General features: G+C 35.9%; 1 protein-coding gene across 2 annotated transcripts in view; it reads left to right on the top strand.

The window, feature by feature from the left end:
- The window catches only part of SLC24A3 (solute carrier family 24 member 3), a 744046-nt gene that overhangs the window by 91255 nt on the left and 632465 nt on the right, over positions 1–20326 (top strand). For both annotated transcript variants that reach the window (XM_051975857.1, XM_051975856.1), the window contains exon 2: positions 9268–9393. In XM_051975857.1, the coding sequence (XP_051831817.1) occupies positions 9268–9393 (126 nt within the window). The remainder of the gene's footprint in view (positions 1–9267; positions 9394–20326) is intronic.

Genomic DNA, 20326 nt, shown 5'->3' with positions numbered 1-20326 from the left:
CAAGATGAGAGGGGATAAGGGGTTTCATGAGGGTGGTGACAGTGGCAGAGGGGAAAACGGGTTACATATGAGATAAAACTGACAGGTCTTGACAGAAGCTTAGTTTGGGGGTGAAATGCATTGAGGAAATGAGAATAACTCCCAGTTTGTGAGCCTAAGGGACTAGAAGGAAGGTGATGTCTTCTAATAATAGGGGAGGTAGAAAAGAGGATGGTTTAGAAGGAAAGAAAACGAGTTCCTTTTTGAACATGTTAGTTTAAGATGGATATTGGGCACTCTACTGGGGCAGTGAATTAAGAGAGAGACTTTTTACTGTTTCTGATGCTGTCACTGGATCTACTTGGCACTTTTTTCAAAAACCAAATAACCTTCTTAGGCTTTAGTTTTCTCTCATCTGTGATACAAGACTTTATTTTCTTCTCTGAAATGTTTTGGGGGATGTATCAGAATGAAGTAGAGGCATTTTGCCAGTCTGGCCCTCTTTAAAGGGAGTGCGTTCTTCTCAAGGGAATTAGTAATTCAGGTGATGCTTACCACATGTGTTGTATTGAGAGGCCCCTGAAAGGGTTAATGCACTTTGCTGAAATGAGTAGCTACTCCTACTCTTTTATTCTCGGACCCAGTCCAATATTTGGAATGGATTTGGAGTTTGGAGACAGGTGTTTCACATACGGAAAATACCATTATTCTTATCAGGGTGTATTATTGTTTCCCTGAGCCAGGTTGTCTATTCAGTCACCTGCCAGCTTGGGTCTAGGAGCCCCAGGCAGGGTTCTCAGAGTGATACAGAAGTGCAGCAGGTCTGTTGGCCATCAAACCTCTATTCACAGAGTTGTTGCATTATTTGATGGCATCCTGTTGGAGAGAAAGGCAGGGAACAGCTTTGTAATGGAAACTTGGCACTGGGTGCATTATTTTTTTTATTGCATGTGGCCTGAGCCTCTCGGTTGAGAAATGTTCCTTCATTTTGCTTACAATAGATACTCTGCTCTCTCTGAACAAGACTTTTTTCCTCCTCCTCTCCAAGTCTGAAATCATATAGGTTGCATATGCACTGACATGTGAGCATGTTACCCCCCCCCCCATTGTCTCCTCTCCTCTTCCATTTCTTTTCTCCCCTTCCCCCCCACCCACTTAATTAGGCCAACATGCAATTTCCAGGGCCTGGAGATGCCCAAGCCAAGAATGCCATGGATCGGGGCCAAATGTTTTTGTTGACATTGCTAAAGTGGAGCTTCATGTAGCAGGACCTTCTAAAAAGCTGCGAAATTACAGCAAACTGGAAAGATGAGAACAGGGAATAATTCTCAAAAACTGTTCTGCAAGAACTACAAGGAAGCCAAGCAAAAGGACCATTTATCCTGGAACTTCTTACAGTTACTTGAGCAAGACACTGGCTGTGCCCCTTACCTGGAGTTCTTTCCCCCCTCATCTCTACCTCCTGACCTCCCTGATTTCCTTTAGATCTCAGTAAAATCCCACCTTTAATATTAGTGCCTTCTCTCTGAGAGTGCCTTCAAGTTGCCCTATACAGATCTTGTTTGTACACAATTATTGTCTCCTCCACTAGATTGGGATTTCCTTGAGAGCAAAGACTGTCTCTTGTATCCTTGTATCCCCAGTGCATACAGTAGGCACATAATGAATGCTAATTGACTTAACGTGATTTTCCCACTCACCATACCCCTAGTCCCCTCCTTTCAGGAAGGTAGTGGCTATCATCTGTGGCCACAGATTGGGTCCAAGCTCCTAATTTTACAGAGGGAGAAACTGAGGCACAGAGAGTTGCCCCAAGAGAGTTTGAAGGTAGAATTTGAAAACAGATCTTTTAATTCCAAATTGAGGTGCAGAAAAGCAAGCCCAGTCATTATATTATAAACTCCTTTTATATCTCCAGCACTTAACACAGTGCTAGTATATAACAGACACTTATAAATGCCAAGTGCTCTATTGACTGTGCAATGGGCACATGGTGAATAATAACCAGTATTAGCCGATGTGGCTCATCATTAAATCTTAATCACACAAGAACAGGAACTAGCTTTTTAAAAAAATTACCATTACTTATGGCAGTATCTGGCAAATAGTAATAGGCTACTAAATAAATGACTGATGAATGCATTTACCCAGTGGGCCCTCACAAAAAAAGAATTTGCTGTTTTGTGCCTTTTTTGCAAGCCTAGAACTTGGAACTGTTTTTTCAATGCCTGTTCCTCTTTACCCTATTGCTTATTTCACTCACACTTGTTTTTGTGCATGACCCTACATGCTATTTTGCATCTCCCTGTTGTACATCCCTCAAAGAGGCTGGGAAGTAAATAGAAACCTGGGCCTAGATGCAGAAAGAGCTGAGTTCAAATGTGGTCTCACACTCTTACCATCCCTATGACCCTGAGCAAACCATGTGTAACTTCTCAGAAGCTTTGTTTCCTTAATTGTAATCATAATTAACTGATCATAATATCACTTACCTCACAGGGTGGTTGTGAGAATCAAATGAGATAATATTTGTAAAGTGCTTAGCACAGGGCCTGGCTTATAATAGGCCTTTCATAAATGCTTGCTCCTTCCCCTTAATGAGTCTCACGGCTGTCCATGTGTTCTGGCAGGCTGTAACCTTGAATGAGCCCAGTGGAAAGGGTGCTGGATTTAGATGGGAGGCTTGGGTTCAAAACATTATGGCTGCCAGCAAGGCACTGAACTTCTCTGAGCCCAATAATTCATTTATAAGATCACTGCCTTTTTTTTTCTTTGCTTGCTATAATGATAAATATAATCACCACATAAAACATTTTGTAAATACTTCTTTATTTCTTTGTCACTTTTTCCATCTGTAAAATGGCTCTAACACTAATTGCCTCTGTTATCCTCTCCTGAGAACAAATGAAACAAGATATGAGCCTGCTTTGAGTAAATAAAGAAGATACATAATTATAAGGGATTGCTGTTATTTTTGGACTGTCTGATGTTTGAGTATTATGGCTTCATCTGACTATATTCTAAACTTTGAAACACAGATTTATTTGCCAGTTAGAAGTGTTCAAGGGCATTGCTTTTTCCATCTCCAGTTATTTAAGGTGTTTAATCAGTGGTGTGGTCCAGGACTCTTACATAATAATTGGGCTTGTTTTTCTGCTTCAGAAGCTCCACATCAGTTTTGTGTGTTTTACTAGATTCAGAGTTAGAGAATTCAAAGAGATTCAGCTTTACTTATATCCTCTGTAAAGGCCTTTGAGATTTCAATTTACTGAATCATTAGGAACAATGAACTCTACTCATTTATCAGCTTTATCAAACAACCAAACAGGCAATTTGTTCAATGGGCAAAATTAGTATAGCGTCATGACTTTGATCTACTTCACTTTAGCTTTCTCCCTTCCCCCAAAAAGATTATTCTTAGTTTCTTTGGTATGTGACATGGTATTAAACTATTTATTAATTCACATCTTGGAGGTAGCTGTTATTGGAAATAGCCTCATTGCTTCTGCTGGATGATCCGTTTCAGACAAGGCAGGGCATATTCCAATTATACCTTCATTGTGAGATGAATTATGCTAGCTATTTTACATTGGGCTCAATTGTACAGTGTTACATTTTAGTCATCTAGGACTGATTGAAATTACTGATGTTCATTAATATGCATGTGATGTTTAACATATATCATGAGCCATCTGTGACATCTGAGATGGATGGCTTTTGGTTATTTAGTTAAGCATTTAAGAATGCCAAATGAATGCTATGGGTTGCTCTTGATTGTGCAACCAGATACCTCCCCCCCCCTTTAGCCTTTTATGAATAGTATTATTTTTCTTAAATTATACAGTTTTCTGCAATTATCAGCTCTGTTTATCTGCCTACTTATATGATTTAATACAAGGATAACATTTCTGGTACCACTGTTGATTTTTCCCTTCAAAGGATTAGGCACAAATGAGCTTTGTTGTTACATTTATCATTTCACTCACTCATTCATTCAACGGCCCTTTATATAGGTCACTCTACCTGGGGAAGGATAAAAGAAAGAACTAAAATAATATAAGATGTGGCACTTATTTCTGAGGAACTTGAAATGTAGCAACATTACTTAAAATCATGGGAGAATTCTATATCTTTTAGGGGTGAGCATGTGTGTGTGTGTGTGTGTGTGTGTGTGTGTGTGTGTGAATTTTATACAAGTGAAAAGATGGATGGAAGAAAGAAGTCTGAGTCTGTGTTAAAAAAAATCTCACTATTCTCTGTAATCCTTGACCCTTTCAAGAGCAAGGGTTAATTATAGTGTATTTAATTAATTGCATTGGACTGTTCTTGAAGATCTCTTTAGTTCACACGTCTTTTGTGAGGGTTGTTAATATACAACGAAATAAGAGAGTATGCTTAGAGGTGCCAATGGTCTTGTCACAATCTATACTGGCTTTTTTACAGGGAATTATAACTTGGAACACATCAAAGAAGTAGAGAGGATGCTTAGGTCATATATATCTCTTCAGTCATCATATTCATTATTTTTTCTTAAAGTGGAACTTTAAGAGATATGTTAGAAAATGAACCAATTATATAGGAGTTTTTAAGACACTGAATAAGTAGTATATCAGTCACTCTATAAGGCATTCACATTATTTAGATAATATAATTTGATGATCTAGGGGAAGGGATAGGAATGAGATTGTATTCCAGATTAGGCTGTGCCATTAACTAGCTGTTTTACCATGGGCAAGTTTTTGATGTCTTTGGGATTCAATCTCTTCCTCTGTAAAATGATGTATTTGAACTCTAACAATATTTCACTTCTGAAAAATCTATAATCTATGATCACAATCCATGTCAATTAGGTGATGATAATAGAAAATAGCTTTGTATAAATAAATATGGCATTTACTATTGTAAATGTAAATATGTGTTATATATATACTACATATGTATATACATATACATGTATATGGATATAGTGAATGCATTTAAAACATAGTATATAGCATGCATCATATGTGTACATTATCTCCAAGTACAGTGTCCCAGATAATTCTCTCGGACTATGAATTAAAGATATTTTTCTGTATCCTTGGAGAATATCCATCCTGAATCAACACAATCACTTCCTTTCTTTCCCCTAAAACACATTCAATGAACATATTTTTTGTTTTGTTTTAGCTTTTCCCATTTATGCAATTTGATGTAGATATTGTGAGGAAGGTGAGTTAATGTCAGTATGGATGAGGTAATATACTGCCCTGGATAGGCATTTGGGGTTTCTCAAATGCCCATGCTAATCCCCTTAACATTGTCTCCTTTTCTGACATGACACCTTTATGTGCAGTCTCATCTTCCTCTGTCTTGGAAATAGGTACCTTGGCATCAACTTCTAAATGGGAACCTATTAAAAAAAGCAAGGTCTAAGGAATTGACAGCTTTCTGCTTCTAATGGGAACAGGGCTAGCTACTCCTCTGGTCATTAATGAAAGGCAAGAGACAGGGAGGAAATGCCCCAGATTTGGGGCAGTGGGAGGATAAGTTGTAAGACAATTTTTAAAGATGTTCAATGCTCTTGGTTTATCAGTTTTATCCCAGGTGGCACCTAATGCCCCAAAACCAGTATTTCTCACTCATTGCTGGGCTCAAACTGCATTGGAAAAGTGGTTGAAATGTTTCTATTTGTCCTGTAAAGATCAAAGGTGGAATTTGGGGGCTGCTAAATGCAATTATATGTGATCCCTGCCCTCTAAGAGCTTTTAGGCTAAGGAGAAGAAGGTGCATAGAGCAAGAACTGATGTGAGGTGTATAGATCAAAACATTTCTTTTTAAAAAAAATTAATGTGTCATTCTCATCCATCAAAAGCACATAATCCAAAAGAGAGAATTAAATTCTGAAACCAAATAGAGATACTTTGAGTTTTTTATTCTGCATTTACCTGTGAAAGTACCTCAGTTTTAATATAGTCACATACCTGACTGCTTTTTACTTTAGAGAGGAACTTATAGACATAATAATAGTATTTCATTGTGGTTTGGATTACCTTTCTTTTCCTTTCTTAGTCCCTACTGCACTCAATAGTCCATCTCAAAGCTGTCAAACGATTGCAATTTATATCAAGAGAGTCAATCTCCTCTCTGTTCACCCTCCTCTCTTCACTCTTTCTCCCTTTTCTTTCTTCATCACCAAGTACTTTTTAGAGCCATCTTCATTTCTAAACTGCCTCAGCTCCTATCTCTTTAGACCCTAGCTTCTTAAATTGTGGATTGCTGCTGAATGTGGGGGTCGTGATATTATGATTTATTATCAATAAATGTTTGTTTTGTATGCCCATTTTTATATCTATATATCTGAGATCATGTAAAAATTTCTTATGTGAAAAAGGGTTGTAAGTGAAAAAGTTTAAGAAGTCCAGCCTAAATTACTTTCTCAATTGTTAAAATATGCAACATAACATTTCCTCCAGTTGAGTCTGAGGATAGCTTTTTTCCTGTTTGTCATGTAGTGGACATAAGCCAGGAGACTGAGGTGAGAATCATAATTCTGACCTCATCAGCTCACTTAATCTGAGTCTCAGTCGCCAGCATCATTTTCATTTTTTTTTTTGTTATGTATAATCTTCCCATTTTAGAATGTAAATTCCTTGAGGGCAGGGACTGTTTATATCTGTTTTTTCCAGATTTTAGCACAATGTCCAGAATGTTATTGTTCAGTTTTTTTTTCAATTATTTGTAACTCTTCATGACTGTATTTAGGGTTTTCTTGGTGAAGATCCTGAAATGGTTTATCCTTTTCCAGCTCATTTTATAGATGAGGAAACTGAAGCAAACAGTGTTAAATAACTAGCCCAGAGTCACACAACTAGTAAGTGTTTGAGACCAGATTTAAATTCATGAAGATTAACCTTTGTAACTTCAGACTATATCACCTACCTGCTTTATCGAATCTAATATCTAGCCTGGTCTTCTCGGATGTTTTTGACTTTGCATACAGAATTTTTCCTTTTTTGATTATCAGTTAATAATTATCATAACAATACCTTATATTTTTGAATTGATCTTTATTTGTTAAGATATTTTCATATATATTATCTCATTTGGTCCCCTAATTTAGGTGGGCAGAGATTATTTAGTTACAATGGAGGAAAGAAGCTTAATTTACTTTAGATCAGTCAATTAATCAAGATGCATTTATTAAACACCTACTTTATAACAGGCAGTTAGGGGGACATAAAGAAAAGCAAAAGACAGCCCCTATTATTAAGTACTCAATCTAATAGAAGAGACAATGTGCAAGCAACTATGTATAAATTATATACAGGATCTTTTGGAGATAATCAACTGAAGCAAAGTATTAGCATTAAAGGGGATAAGAAAAGGCATCGTGTAGAGGGTGGGATTTTAACTGAGACTTTAAGGAAACCAAGAATTAAGGAAGAGAGGATAAAATGAAAGAGAATTCCAAGTAACTCGAATTTGAACTCAGGCTTACTAATCCAAGTCCAGAGCTTTTCCCATCATAACACAGGTTAGTTCTTGATTTCCTTCTTCTTAAAAAGAAATACTCTTACAAACATTTAATTTGCTACCTATTAGGAACATGTGCTGCATAAATAACAGTCCCTTCATTTGAATCTGGGGTTTAATTTTTTTCCTATTTGCTATATAGTGGAGCTCATGTGTAATCTGTAAATTAAAGCTGGAATCCCAACTGACCACAGTTGGTCAACTTACTCAATTTCCTCACTGGTGAGATAAGAGAAAATATCCTCTCTACTAAGTATCCTATAGGGTTTTTGGGGGAAATGCTTTGCAAATCAACAAAGCTCCATAAAAATCTAATATAATAATCTAAAAAAATAAAATAATAATCATAGCAAAAATGATTCAAGATTTAAATGTTCATAGACTGTTTACATTGGAGAGTGGTTTGTTTAGAGATTTTATGGGGGCATTGAGGGAGGCCATACAGTAGTAGGGAGGTAAGAGAGTCCAATGTTTCTATTGCTATGGGGAGCTCTCAATGGTGGCTTCTCTCAGAGTAGATGATTTCCTTTCCTGCTACTTATTTAGGAGAATTTCTTAAGTCACTGAGTGGTTAAAAGACTTGCCATGGGTAAAGAGACAGTATATATCCCAAGTCAGAAGTTAACCTTAACTCTTCTTGACTCTGGGATTTAAGGACATACTGTCTTTCAATTAAATTAACCATAGTGGCTTGATTTGACCTAATTATAATAAGAATAACTATAATTGATATATTCATTCCAGGCTTCAGGGTTTACATTCTGTATTATGGTGGCAGCATGAGGCTAAAATAAGTTACAAAGGAAATCTTTTGTGCTTTGATCAAGTGTAGTCATTCTCAACCTTTTTGGTCTCAGGATCTCTTTACACTTTTAAAAAATTATTGAGAACCTCAAAGAGCTTTTATTCATGTGGGTTATATCTATTGATGTTTTCCATATTTGAAATTAAAATGGAAAATTTTAATGAATATTAATTAATTATAACAAATCAATTACATATTAACATAAATAACATGTTTAATAAGAATAATTATTTTTCAAAACAAAAGAAATTAGCAGGAAAACTGGAATTGTTTTACTTTTTTTCCCCCCAAATCTCATTAATGTCTGGCTTAATAAAAGACATCTGGATTCTCATATCTGCTTCTGCATTCAATCTGTTGTGATATATTTTCTCAGTTGAAAGAAAATATGGCCTCAAACGTATAGAGTTGGAAAGGGAAGAGTATTTTAATAGGCAAAAAAATCTTAGTTTTATTAGAAAAATAATTTTGACCTCAAAGATCCCCAGCCAGGGTCTTGGGGACCTCCAGGGAATACCATCCATATTTTGAGAACCCTTGATCTAGTCTCTAACATAATCCTGAGATTATTTTTCTTGGTTTTGTTCTGGATAACATATATTCATACTCAGATCAATACTTGTTAGTTGTACTTGACTGCATATATTTGAAGATTCCTTTCTATCTCCTATGTCAAACTGTGCTTGATGTACTAAAAAGTAGACTGATTGTACTTTCAAAGCCAGTAAAGCAGAGGCAATGTTGACTGAGAACTGGAGTGGGTTATAGGTCATGGGTTTTTTTTTTTTTTTTTAATACAAGGTTAAAATGTTGAGTGATCCTGAATAAAATGAATTGACATGTTTGAGCCCTGTCAAACAATGGATGATTCTGTTAACATACCTCAAGGGCATGATTGTTAAAAGAAATAATGCTTCTAAAGCATTTGGCTTATAATAATAATAGGGCTATTTTCTCTTTTTTTATAGGTTATTATATCTTTGATTATATGGAAACAAGTGACAAGTGGAGTGGGAGAAGACTACTGCAAGAGAATACTACCTTGATTCCAGAGAATACAGAACCCTTGCATGGTAAAAACTGCACTGACCCTGGTAAGAATGAGCTGGCTACTTATTTTCCAACTATGGTAGTTTCTTTCAAATGCTATGATTCCATAGGCACACTATATTAAGAGGATAATTGATTGAAAAAGTGTTTTGTGGTTCCCTATTCTTCCTTATTTGAATTCCAAGTAGGTGGTTCAAAGAGAGAGAGATGTTCCATAATCATTTCTGCCAGTTGGTAAAAGGATTTACAGGTTAAAAATCCTATTGTTCTGTTAGCAACGTGGGCTGCATGCTTAATCCATTTTTTATCTATCTGTTGGAACAGAGAAAAGATGAAATGAAAATAGAGGATATCATTTTTCCCCATCTGATGGAGTGGTACGTGTTGATAAATGAGTGTGTAAGGTTTTTACTATGTTGACCCATGGCAGGCAGTTGGAGTGCATCAGGGATTTAAAATTACCTTAACACTGTGGGGAATAAGTAGGAATCCTTTCATTTATTTACCTTCTTTACATGAGTAGCCTATAAGTATAAGAATGAAGTAAGTAAAGATGTTCTGTGACTTAGCCATCAAAATGGTATGCTGTAATCTTCCATAATAGGTCATAGTACTAAATCACAACCAGAAACTTAAAATTATTGGGCCAGTATGACAGTTATGTTAATGGTCATTCTTGAGGGGATAGTTGGGGTGGTGACTTTATTTTTTAAATTTCATTGTTGTTGCACTTTTCCTCTAGAAAAGTTGAGGTGCTTTAAGAGCAAGCTTTAAACATAGTAATTTAAACTTTAATATCATTTTTAAAATATGGGAGACAAGGAAGGAAAAGAGGAACTATCCAGGAGCTTTAGAAAGTATACTCCAAGGACAAGTTATTTTTTTAAAAGTTCTTAATTTATGGAATAAAGAAAGCATTTCCATAACATAGCATAATAAAAATGGAAATTACACAAAAAATTACAAATGTATTATGTCCAACTTGTTATTCATTTTAAATATACAACAAAGTTATCATGGAAACATTTTTTCCTTTTCTTCTCCCTCCATCCTAGAGATGGCCACCACTATTACACACTCAAATAGGTGTATTTATATATAAACATATATACATGTATATTTACATATGAAATTATTTTTATATCTGCTTATCAATTCTTTATATAAATGCAGATAGTGTCTTTATTCATATGCCCTTTATAGTTACTTTAGGCACTTATAATTGTCCAAATAACATATTTGTTTAAAGTTGTTCTTAAAACAGTATTGCTGATATTATATACAATATTCTCTTAGATCTACCCATTTCACTTTTCATTATTTCATGCAAGTCCTTCCATGTTTTTCTAAGATCATTGAGCTCATCATTTCTTGTAGAACTGTAGTGCTTCATCAACAATCATATACCACAACTTGTTCAGCTATTCCCCAATTGATAGGCATCCCTGCAATTTGTAGTTCTTTGCCACCACAAAGAGAGGTGCTATAAACATTTCAGAATATATAGGTTCTTTTCCTTTTCCCTAATCATCTTTGAAAATAGACCTAGTAATAGTATTAGTGGGTCAAAGGGTATAGGTAGTTCAAAAATTCTTTTGTACAATTCCTTTTTTGTTTGTATAATTTGTATTTTTGTTTGTATACAATTTGTATAATTGTTCTTCAGAATAGTTGGATAAGTTCACAATTCTACCAGCAATGAATTAGTATTCTAATTTTTCAATATACCAAGTTCCTGGTAGATGGAACTTTTTGCTAGGACTGTTGGTGGTAGGTTTAACAGAATGCTTTTGAAGCTTTGCTGGCACTATCCCTCTAAATTGTGATATCTTTTCTAAACTTTAATGTTGTTCTGATAGATGGCTTAGCTTGCATGTATTTTAAGTCATGGGCAGCATGGCAAATATTTGGCCCCAAATTCAGAGGTCCACTAAGTTTTTATGTTATTTCCAAAGACATAAAATATGAGACAGATGCAATATTCTATTTTTTTCATAGTTCACAATCTCGTTGTCTATTAAGTGAACTCAAAAGTAGTTATCTAAATATGTAGAGATTTTGCAAGTGGAATTGATTGAATAAACTCCAGCAAAAGCAACCTAATATCTGAGTGGGCCCCAATGAAGAACAAACTGAACTTGTAGAATTAATTTGTACTGACAGAATTATCTTGTACTGACACAGTTATCCTATATTAAGGCCTATTGTTATCTTATACAACCTGAAGGTTAAGCTGTAGATGTCAATTCTTGACACCATCCTATCCTGTATCCTGTGTAAACAGAATGTACATGACTACCATTGATTAACTTAGATACACAGAATAGTAGCACATCTTACTCTGGATTCTTTCCCATAAAAGGTTCTACCTCTCCCCTTGTTAATTATGAGTTCTGCTAGGGAACTTTTTGTGATGACCGCATTGGCATCCTGGATACCTTAGAATCAGCTGGAGTCAGGATAAGCAAAAGCCCTTAGTCTTTATTCTTGGTCTTTAGGAGTAGAAGTGAATTGGATGGAAGCAGAATCTCCGCAACCTTCCTTCTTCGTCTCCCGCCCAGAAGTGACCCTGGCTAGTCTCCACCTCTTCATCCCTCCTACAATTCTCTGTATACACCAATTATCGAGCCAGCACAGGATAGTGGAAAAGGCCATTCCCCAAGCACATGCCCATAGAGTATTGTCCAATCAGTAATTAGCCCTAAGTGCTTGAACTGACCTCAGTGCAATGACTCAAGAATTTCAGCCCTCTACAACTTTTCTCTCTTGCTGAATGTCACAGTAAAGCTTTGTCCCTTGACCTGAGGATGGTTTGAGCCTGTGAATTCATTCCTGATCACTCCCCACCTTCACGACTTCTTGTACCTCATCATTTTTGTTAGATTTCATTAGAACCTCCAAGGTGATAGCTGAAATATTGAGAGGAGATGTCTGGTGTCTACTTTTATGGAAATATTGACATATCTTTTCCCCAACATCATGTAACAAAATCAGACTTTCTTCTTTACCATGTAAAGAATTATTCAATGTGGAGAAAGCACATGTTGGCTAAATATTGAAAATAGCATGCCTGATTCCTAATCCCTAATAGCATTTTCCGAACACTTGAATAGTTCTTCTTTATTTTTAAATACAATGGGATTAGTTATTGAGTTTTCTTTCCTTTTTTGCTAAGCAGTGAAATAAAAATTTGCATTCCACAGTAAAATCCTTTTTTAAAAAAATTATTTATTTATTTATTTAACCCATGCCAGGGCAATTTTTTACAGCATTACCCCTTGCACTCACTTCATTATCCCTTGAACTCACTTACAGTAAAATCCATTCGAGAAATCTATTTCCCCCCCTTTCCTAGAGTCATGTAAATAATTTTCCTGTTATACTCAGTTGGGTTGCCAGCATTCAAGAAGTCTCTGTCTTCAATGAGCTTATATTTTATTGGATAAAGCATTAGAAATAGGTAAATATGAAGCAATATCAGAAGGGAAAATACTAACAATGTGGAGATGGTATCAGAAAAAGATTTGAAGAAGGAGGTAACCACTTTTATTTAAAGTTCTAGGAGATGGAGGTGAGGTAGGATAACATTCCAGGACAACTGGGTTACCGAAGTAATTGATTGACTTGGAAAGGGCAATTCTTGATTCTCCTAGTTGTTGATGTTTTTCTCTCTCCTCAATTTTTTGTATTTATTTATTTTTATTTATTATGTTGCAAGCTGTACTGCTCCTTTTCTTTTCCAACTTCCCTTCCTCCACCCAGCCCCTAAATAGAAGTACATATGAATTCCTTGCTTGAAGACTAGGGTTTTTCAGGTACCTCTGTGGACTAGTACTTAGAGTACTGGATTTACATTCAGGAAGTTCTGGTTCAAAACTAGCAAGTCACTTTACCTCTTTGCCTTAGTTTCCTCACATGTGAAATAGGGATAATGACAGATCCTTTATGGGATTGTTGTGATGATCTAATGAGATAGCATATGTTGTTTGGTTGGTTAATTGTTGTCCTTCATACTTGAAGAAGATCAAAATGACAATGTTGTAGGTAGTACTTAGACTTTTGTAAACCTCTAATAAATAAAATAAATGTTAGCTCTTATTTATTATTGTTTTTGTTGTTATTTTTCAGGATTTTGGAACTTTGTATTATCACTGCATAGTAGGAATTTAATAAATACTCATGAAATTGAATTGATTGACTGGGAAAATGCATGTTTGGAATGAGTTTTTAATCACTTTTTGAAAGGTTCTGTATAGTGGTACTTTGGGCAAAGTTTTCTGCTTGGATGTATCTTTTGCCATAAAAAATTTTCATAATGATATCATCTGGTTTAATAACTTTTCATGAAATTTTATAAAATATATTTATAAAATAAGTTTTAAGGTTATAAATTATAAAACTTTAGAATTAAAAGTTAGGTTGGAGATTTTTTAATCTAATCACCTTCTTTTATAAATTAAAAAAAAAACAGATCAAGAGGAGAGAAATTACTTCTCTAAATCTCATAGCTTGTTATTGGTAGAAATAGGACAAGAAACAAGATTTTCAGATTCTCAGGCTCCTGCCCTTTCCACAAGTGTGCACTTACTTTAAAATAAGATTACATTACATTAGCCAAGAATAAAGACAATTTTAGGTACAGACTCTGTGATAGTCATCTGTTTGTACAATAGAGTCAATTTTTTACCTGATGTAGTTTAATATGCTCTGCCTTTGCTGGAATACATCTGGAGTCTTATGTTTAATCTGGGATGCCACATTTTAGGAAGAACATTGATAAATGGAAACTAGCTAATGGAGGGCAACCAGGAAGACGAAGGACCTGGAGTTCATATCATGGGAGAAGTCATTTAACGAATTGAGGATATTTAGTCCGAAAAAGAAAAGACATGATTGGGGTTACATTAGGGTGTAGACACATAATAGCAATGTTCCAGTATGTATTTGAAGGGCTGATATACAGAAGTGGGATTTAGATTTGTTTTGTTTGGTCCCAGAAGTTAGATCTCAGAACAGTAGGCAAATGTAATAAAAATCTTCCTATTAGAGATTTACAGAATCCAATGGGCTTCCTCAAGGAATTATAGGTTTCCTAGATGGCCTCTGACATCCCTTGCAACTCTGAGATTTTTGTGATTCTGTCAGTTACCATTTTGAGTTGAATACATACCATGATGAATTATGACTTCATGTGTTTTTTAAATAAAAATGGAATTTCGTTTTATGATGTGGCATCTGTTGCTTTGGCTTAACCATTATTAAACAGTCTTTCAGTCATTAAATTCAATGAGATGATGCTTAGACATAAGGAAAGATAAATGTATAAAGGAAAAACTCCAAGTAAAATTGGGAATTGGGAGAAATGAATCTCTGAGGATATCTATATCAATCCTGTCTCATTTGATTTAATAAGCATTAGTCATCTACAAAGGATAAATCATTGTGTACTTAGTTACTGGAATCAAAATTAGTCTGATAAATTTGAATTAATGAATTTGAAGGATGTTAAAGGAGTGGGATCCTAATTCCCATGTATAGGATGGGAAAGGGAATAGTCTGAAATGAGACTGGACAAGAGGTTGTAGCCATATTGTGGAGGTCATTAAATTCCAAGCTGAGGAATTACAGCTTATCTTACAATTAGCGAGATATAGTGGAATGAGTCCTGGTTCTACAGTCAAAGGATCTTCCTTAGTTTAAATACAGAGAGAGACAGAGACAGAGACAAACAGAGAGAGATGGGAAGTTCTCATGCTGATGGCAGTGATATTTGTCTAGTCTCTTATCATTTATCTTACCAAGAAATGCTTTTCTAGGATTGATAGACAAAACTAAAAAGAAGGAAACATTTTAAAAATTGTTTCAATGATGGAAGTGACTCAGTCTCAGTAGGTAGAAGAAAAGAAATTCCAAGAAGACAAGAATAGCATCAGAAAACAAGATGACTAGTTGTGACTAGAGCAGAATGAAGAGCAGAATGAATAGATAAGAGAAGCTGAGGGAGTATAGGGAAGGAGCCAGTTGATTAAGCTTTTGAAAAGCAATGGGTAATACACAATGTAATTTATTTTATCAGATCTTTTTCCTCCTTATAAAGCTCTTAGGCAGTGTCATACTAGAAGCTCGTAGGATGGGAAAGAGTGAATAGTGGGAAATATGAAGGTAACTCCTAACCAGCCCTCTTGAAAAGTATTACAAACTGCTGAGAAGAAATGTGGAAGGGAAGACATCAAGCATCTCCATGGAGGGAAAATAGAGAGCTTGGGGTATCAGTATAAAGCTACTGCCGTGGAAGCTGTGTGAAGTGGGATAGAGTTGGGGAGGGATGGAGGTAAGGAAGGAGCTTCCTTTATTCTTCCTAACTAGGTGCTTATCTCTATGACTTCTATGCTGCTGAGGAACAGTGAATGTCATCACTACTTTCTAAATTTGGTACCATGGAAACGAAATTCCAGTCACTCCATTCTAGTTGTAACTGTGAAAAACACCAGATAGACATTTTTGCTTATTCCATCATGTGGCAAAGGGATTGCCTTGAATCAAGAAGTTTCTCCCTCCCTCCTTCTCTCCCTCTTTCCCTCCTTCCTTCCTTCCCTCTCTCCTTCCCTCTTTCTCTCCTTCTCTCTGTCTCTGTCTCTTTCTGTCTCTGTCTCTGTCTCTGTCTCTCTCTCTCTCTCTCTCTCTCTCTCTCTCTGTCTCTCTCTCTGTCTTTCTCTGTCACTCTCTGTCTCTCTCTCTCCCTCCCTCCCTCCTGTCTATCTAGCTATCATTTGTCTAACTATCCAATTATACACACACAAATATCTGTGCATATATAAATGCATAATTAAGTCTTTTCTTCCATTTAACCAAACATAGAGGCTGTTTCAAAATAATCTGGTGGCCTTCAAATCTTGTGGCCCATAAAATGTTCACAAATTTATCCTCACACTAGTATCTTCATGATAAGTTTTCTAATTTCAGTGAACACTTGCATGCAGAAATAGCGTGAAACTAATTTGGTCGGCCTTTGATTCTGTTGAATTCCTTCTCTCTTTCCCAACACCTGTTTTTGACTTTTTTATTTTTTAAGGTTAGTTGAGTTTCTCTTCCAGAGTTTGTGGGCCTGTAATGATTTATATAGTCAATTGAAAGGGAATGTTTCCAAGTAAGGTCTCTTGCTTAGATCCCTATTTCACCCTTATCTTTTGCCTGATACAGCAGAAAACTAGGCGATGCTCTATCCAACTTGAACCATCTTTTTAATTTACAGATTATATTCATCCCTTTCCAAATTCAGAAGCCTACAGGGGAAATAGACAAAATTGAATATGAATGAAACAGTGGGGTGTGTTATCAATGAAGCATTATCTTTGTGGAAAATTAATTGAAAGCAACCTGATTGTTTTCATTATAAGTTTTTCTTCTTCATTTTCCCCACATAAAGTTTTCAAGATTTTGAGCTGGTTGTTTTCCCTTCTCCTCCCTCCCCCTTACTTCCCCCTTATCCAACTTTTAAGGATAAATTTGGAGCAGCTGATCTATTTGGGGTAGCAAGAGTTAAAAAAAAAAGCTGAATAGGTTACTTACTGTAATTCAGCAACCAAGTGATATTTCTGAAAGTAGAATTTGTGTGGAGAAGATATGTGCCAGTGTTAATTAGGAAGTGGCTGTCTAATGCGTTTTTCTGGCCTAAGAGGCCACTGTAGTCAAATAGGATGAAATAGCAAGTCAAGGATTTTCTACTTTATGTTAATGAACAATTTTGAAGTCTTGAGCTCAGAGAGGAAAAAGCTCAAAAATATGCATTTCAAATAATCTGGGCAGCACTTAAGACACTCCTTGCTGAGCAGCCCTTCGGAACCACTGGTGGGTCTCTGAGAGCAGCCTGTGTTGTCAGCTGGCCCCACTGACCAATAGCCAGTCTCCTAGAGGCTCAGGGGGAATTGAGGCAATAATGAAACTTCTTCAGGGGCTCACAAATGTAACTTTATTTTATAATTGTATCAGACTATAAAGTTTTGGAACACATTATATGATTTGGTCTTTGAAATAACCCCATAAAATGAGTTATATGATACAACATGACATACTTTGAAGAGCATTGCTTGGGTTTGGGAATCAGAGGCCCTAAGTTCAAATAATGTTGTGTTATGTGCCATATGTGTGGTTTTAGACCTTGATTTCCCCTCACCTTTAAAAGAGTGAGTTAGAGTAGAATATCACTAGAGGCTTTCCCGTCTCTAAAATTGCACTGACTTTCAGCCTAGTGCTTCCTCTGTCATACTGGTCTTAGTCTTTATACTTTGTGCACTGCAATAAATCTGGAATATTGGGAAGGCCAGTGATGGCCCACCTTGTCCCATTCCAGTCCACAGATACATGTAATGAATATTACCCTCATTCATTAGTCATGTCTTTAAAGAATCATATAATCACCGTATCATGGAGTTGGAGAGGCCATCTTTGCAGCATACCTGAGAAATGGACATTCAGCCTTTGAAAATTGTCTGTTCCTATCCTTTGACCATTTGTCAATTAAGAAATGACTTGCATTCTTTTAAATTGGAGTCATTTCTCTATATATTTTAGAAATAAGGCCTTTATCAGAAACAGTGCAGCCTTTGAAGACCCCTTGTCAGGGTAGTGCCTTCTAATTCCGGAGGTAGTTCGTTCTCTTTTGCAGGTTTGATTGTCAGGAGCTTTTTGTTTTCTTTTCTTAGATTCATCAGTTAATTAATCAATACATATTTATTATATGCCTGCTCTCCATTCTAGGCCCTGGGAATAAAAGTACAAAATGAAAAGTAAAATCCCCATCCTCAAGGAGCTTATATTCTTTTGTCAGAAACAATAAATAAAGCAACATAATAATAAAAAATACAGAAGGCAATTTTTAAGGGCCAGAATCCTCCTTTTTTAAATTTCTAACCCTTGTTTCTAGTCCTGACTTCTAGAGTTAAGCAAAACAGGTCTAATATGCAAGTCTTCCATATTACAGCCTTTAAAATAAATGTCAGATGATAATTACCATTTCCCAAACTGTATCCCCAATCCTCGCACATCCAATTCTTGTGATGGATTCTCATACTGAGGAATCTTGAGGCCCTTCACCATTTCTAGTTTCCCTTCTCTGAATAATATCCAGTTGCTCCATGTCCTTCTTGAAATGGGATACTCAGAACTAAGTATAATAGTCCAGAGTAAAAGTAGTATTGTTAACCTTATTATGATTTTTGAAGTAGATGGATAGATTTGACAAAGGGTGAAACTTCAGAAAGAAAAGCTAAGAGAACAATGATAAAATAACAATGTTCTTCATTTTAACCATTTTAATTTCAGAGAAAGAAAAACCTAAGCTCATATTAATTACTGGAGATGAGATTGGTACCCTGGATTATGTAGAATCTAAGGGAGTTCTTGAATTCTCCACCCAGTACCTTATGAAGGATTTTCCCTGTCTCCTTAGGGAAAGCACATGCTGCTAGAAACAAATTTTCCCTTGGGAAACAAGGAAGGAGTTTTACCACCATGAAAATACTTTAAAAAAAATAAAATAGGATGGGAATATTTCTGATTTTCCCTATCTGTTGATCTAATCTATGATAGGGTTAAGCCCTTAGTTAACTAAGAGATCACCTCTCCCACTGCACACTGTTACTCTGAGAAGTCACAGTCTATTGAGGTACTTCTATAAAGATCCCCGAGGGACTGAGGGAGGCAAGGTGATTGCTGAAAAGTGTTGATTTCATGATACAATGAAAATAACTGCCAGAATGTTTTGTTAAAAGCAGTTTACATACATTGTCTAATTTGAGCCTGACATAATCACCTCTTGATTTTGGATACATTATAGACATTATTCTTCCTATTTTATAGACGAGAAAACTGAGTTTCAGAGTGGTTAAGAGTAGACTGTCAGATGTGATGACTATAGATACCTGCCACTCTATCAGGGTAGCCTCAGACATTGCTTTTAATTCTGAGATTCTGTAATTCTGGGATTGGCTTTCAACCATCTGATTCAAGATGACAGAAAGGTGGAGAACCCATTGTTTGGTGTATTCCTTTCCCCATATCATTTTTGTAGCCATGAAATTAGTTGAATAAATCTCAGCAGTAGCCTTCAAGGGGAAAATAATTTACAAAATAACAGTTTAAGAGAACTTTGAATGTGAAAACCAGGAGGAATTGCATTACAGATTTTGCCTCAGTACTGTGATGAGTATGTGTTTATGTGTAATATGTGAGTGCATGTACACATGTGTATAAGGCTAACTTTATCTTTAGCCTTGCTGAGCCATTGGTGAATCCCTCTTTTCTATTTTGTGCCCCTCTGTTATAGTCTAAGGATGGCTGTCCCTGAGGTCTACATCTTGGTTCAAATTTTTCTGTGAAGGTAAAAAATAGTTCAGCAGCTTTCTTCTATGTGCATTCTGGAATAAGTAGCTGGTTAGGATGCTAAAGCAGTCAAGACCCCAGGAACAATGTGAAATCCATTACTGTGGCTGAAATTTCTGTAATAGAACATTAAGCCCCCTGAATGAAAGATTAGTGACCTTTTTTTAAAAGACAGACTTTCAACGACAAAATGGATTTGTGACCGCCTCAACTGTGTATTAAACCCTAGCGGTGTTTTAGTGCTGAGCCTGGGTTTGGAGATATGATAGCTCAGTTTTCAAAAGACTTCAGGTCGTTGAAATTGGATGGTTAACAAAAAACACTTGAAATGAATTAGTTGTTGAATTCATGAGTTGCTTCTAAATTTTCTTCTTAGAGTAAGGGGGGAATGAAAATCGAAAGGCAAAATGTAATAACAACAACAAAAGTAATAATAATAATAACTACTGAAATTTGTATTGCACTTTAAAGTTTACAAAGTGTTTTTCCTATATTACTTAATTTGTATTTAATAACAACCCTGTGATGTAGGCACTGCAGGTATTGTTATAACACCTGAGTTCTTTGGCTCACTTACTCTAGGACATCCTTCTCAGT

This window comes from Antechinus flavipes, chromosome 2 (assembly GCF_016432865.1).
Source record: "Antechinus flavipes isolate AdamAnt ecotype Samford, QLD, Australia chromosome 2, AdamAnt_v2, whole genome shotgun sequence".
In the NCBI taxonomy this organism is placed as follows: domain Eukaryota; kingdom Metazoa; phylum Chordata; class Mammalia; order Dasyuromorphia; family Dasyuridae; genus Antechinus; species Antechinus flavipes.
This window is presented reverse-complemented; position numbering and strand designations above follow the sequence as displayed.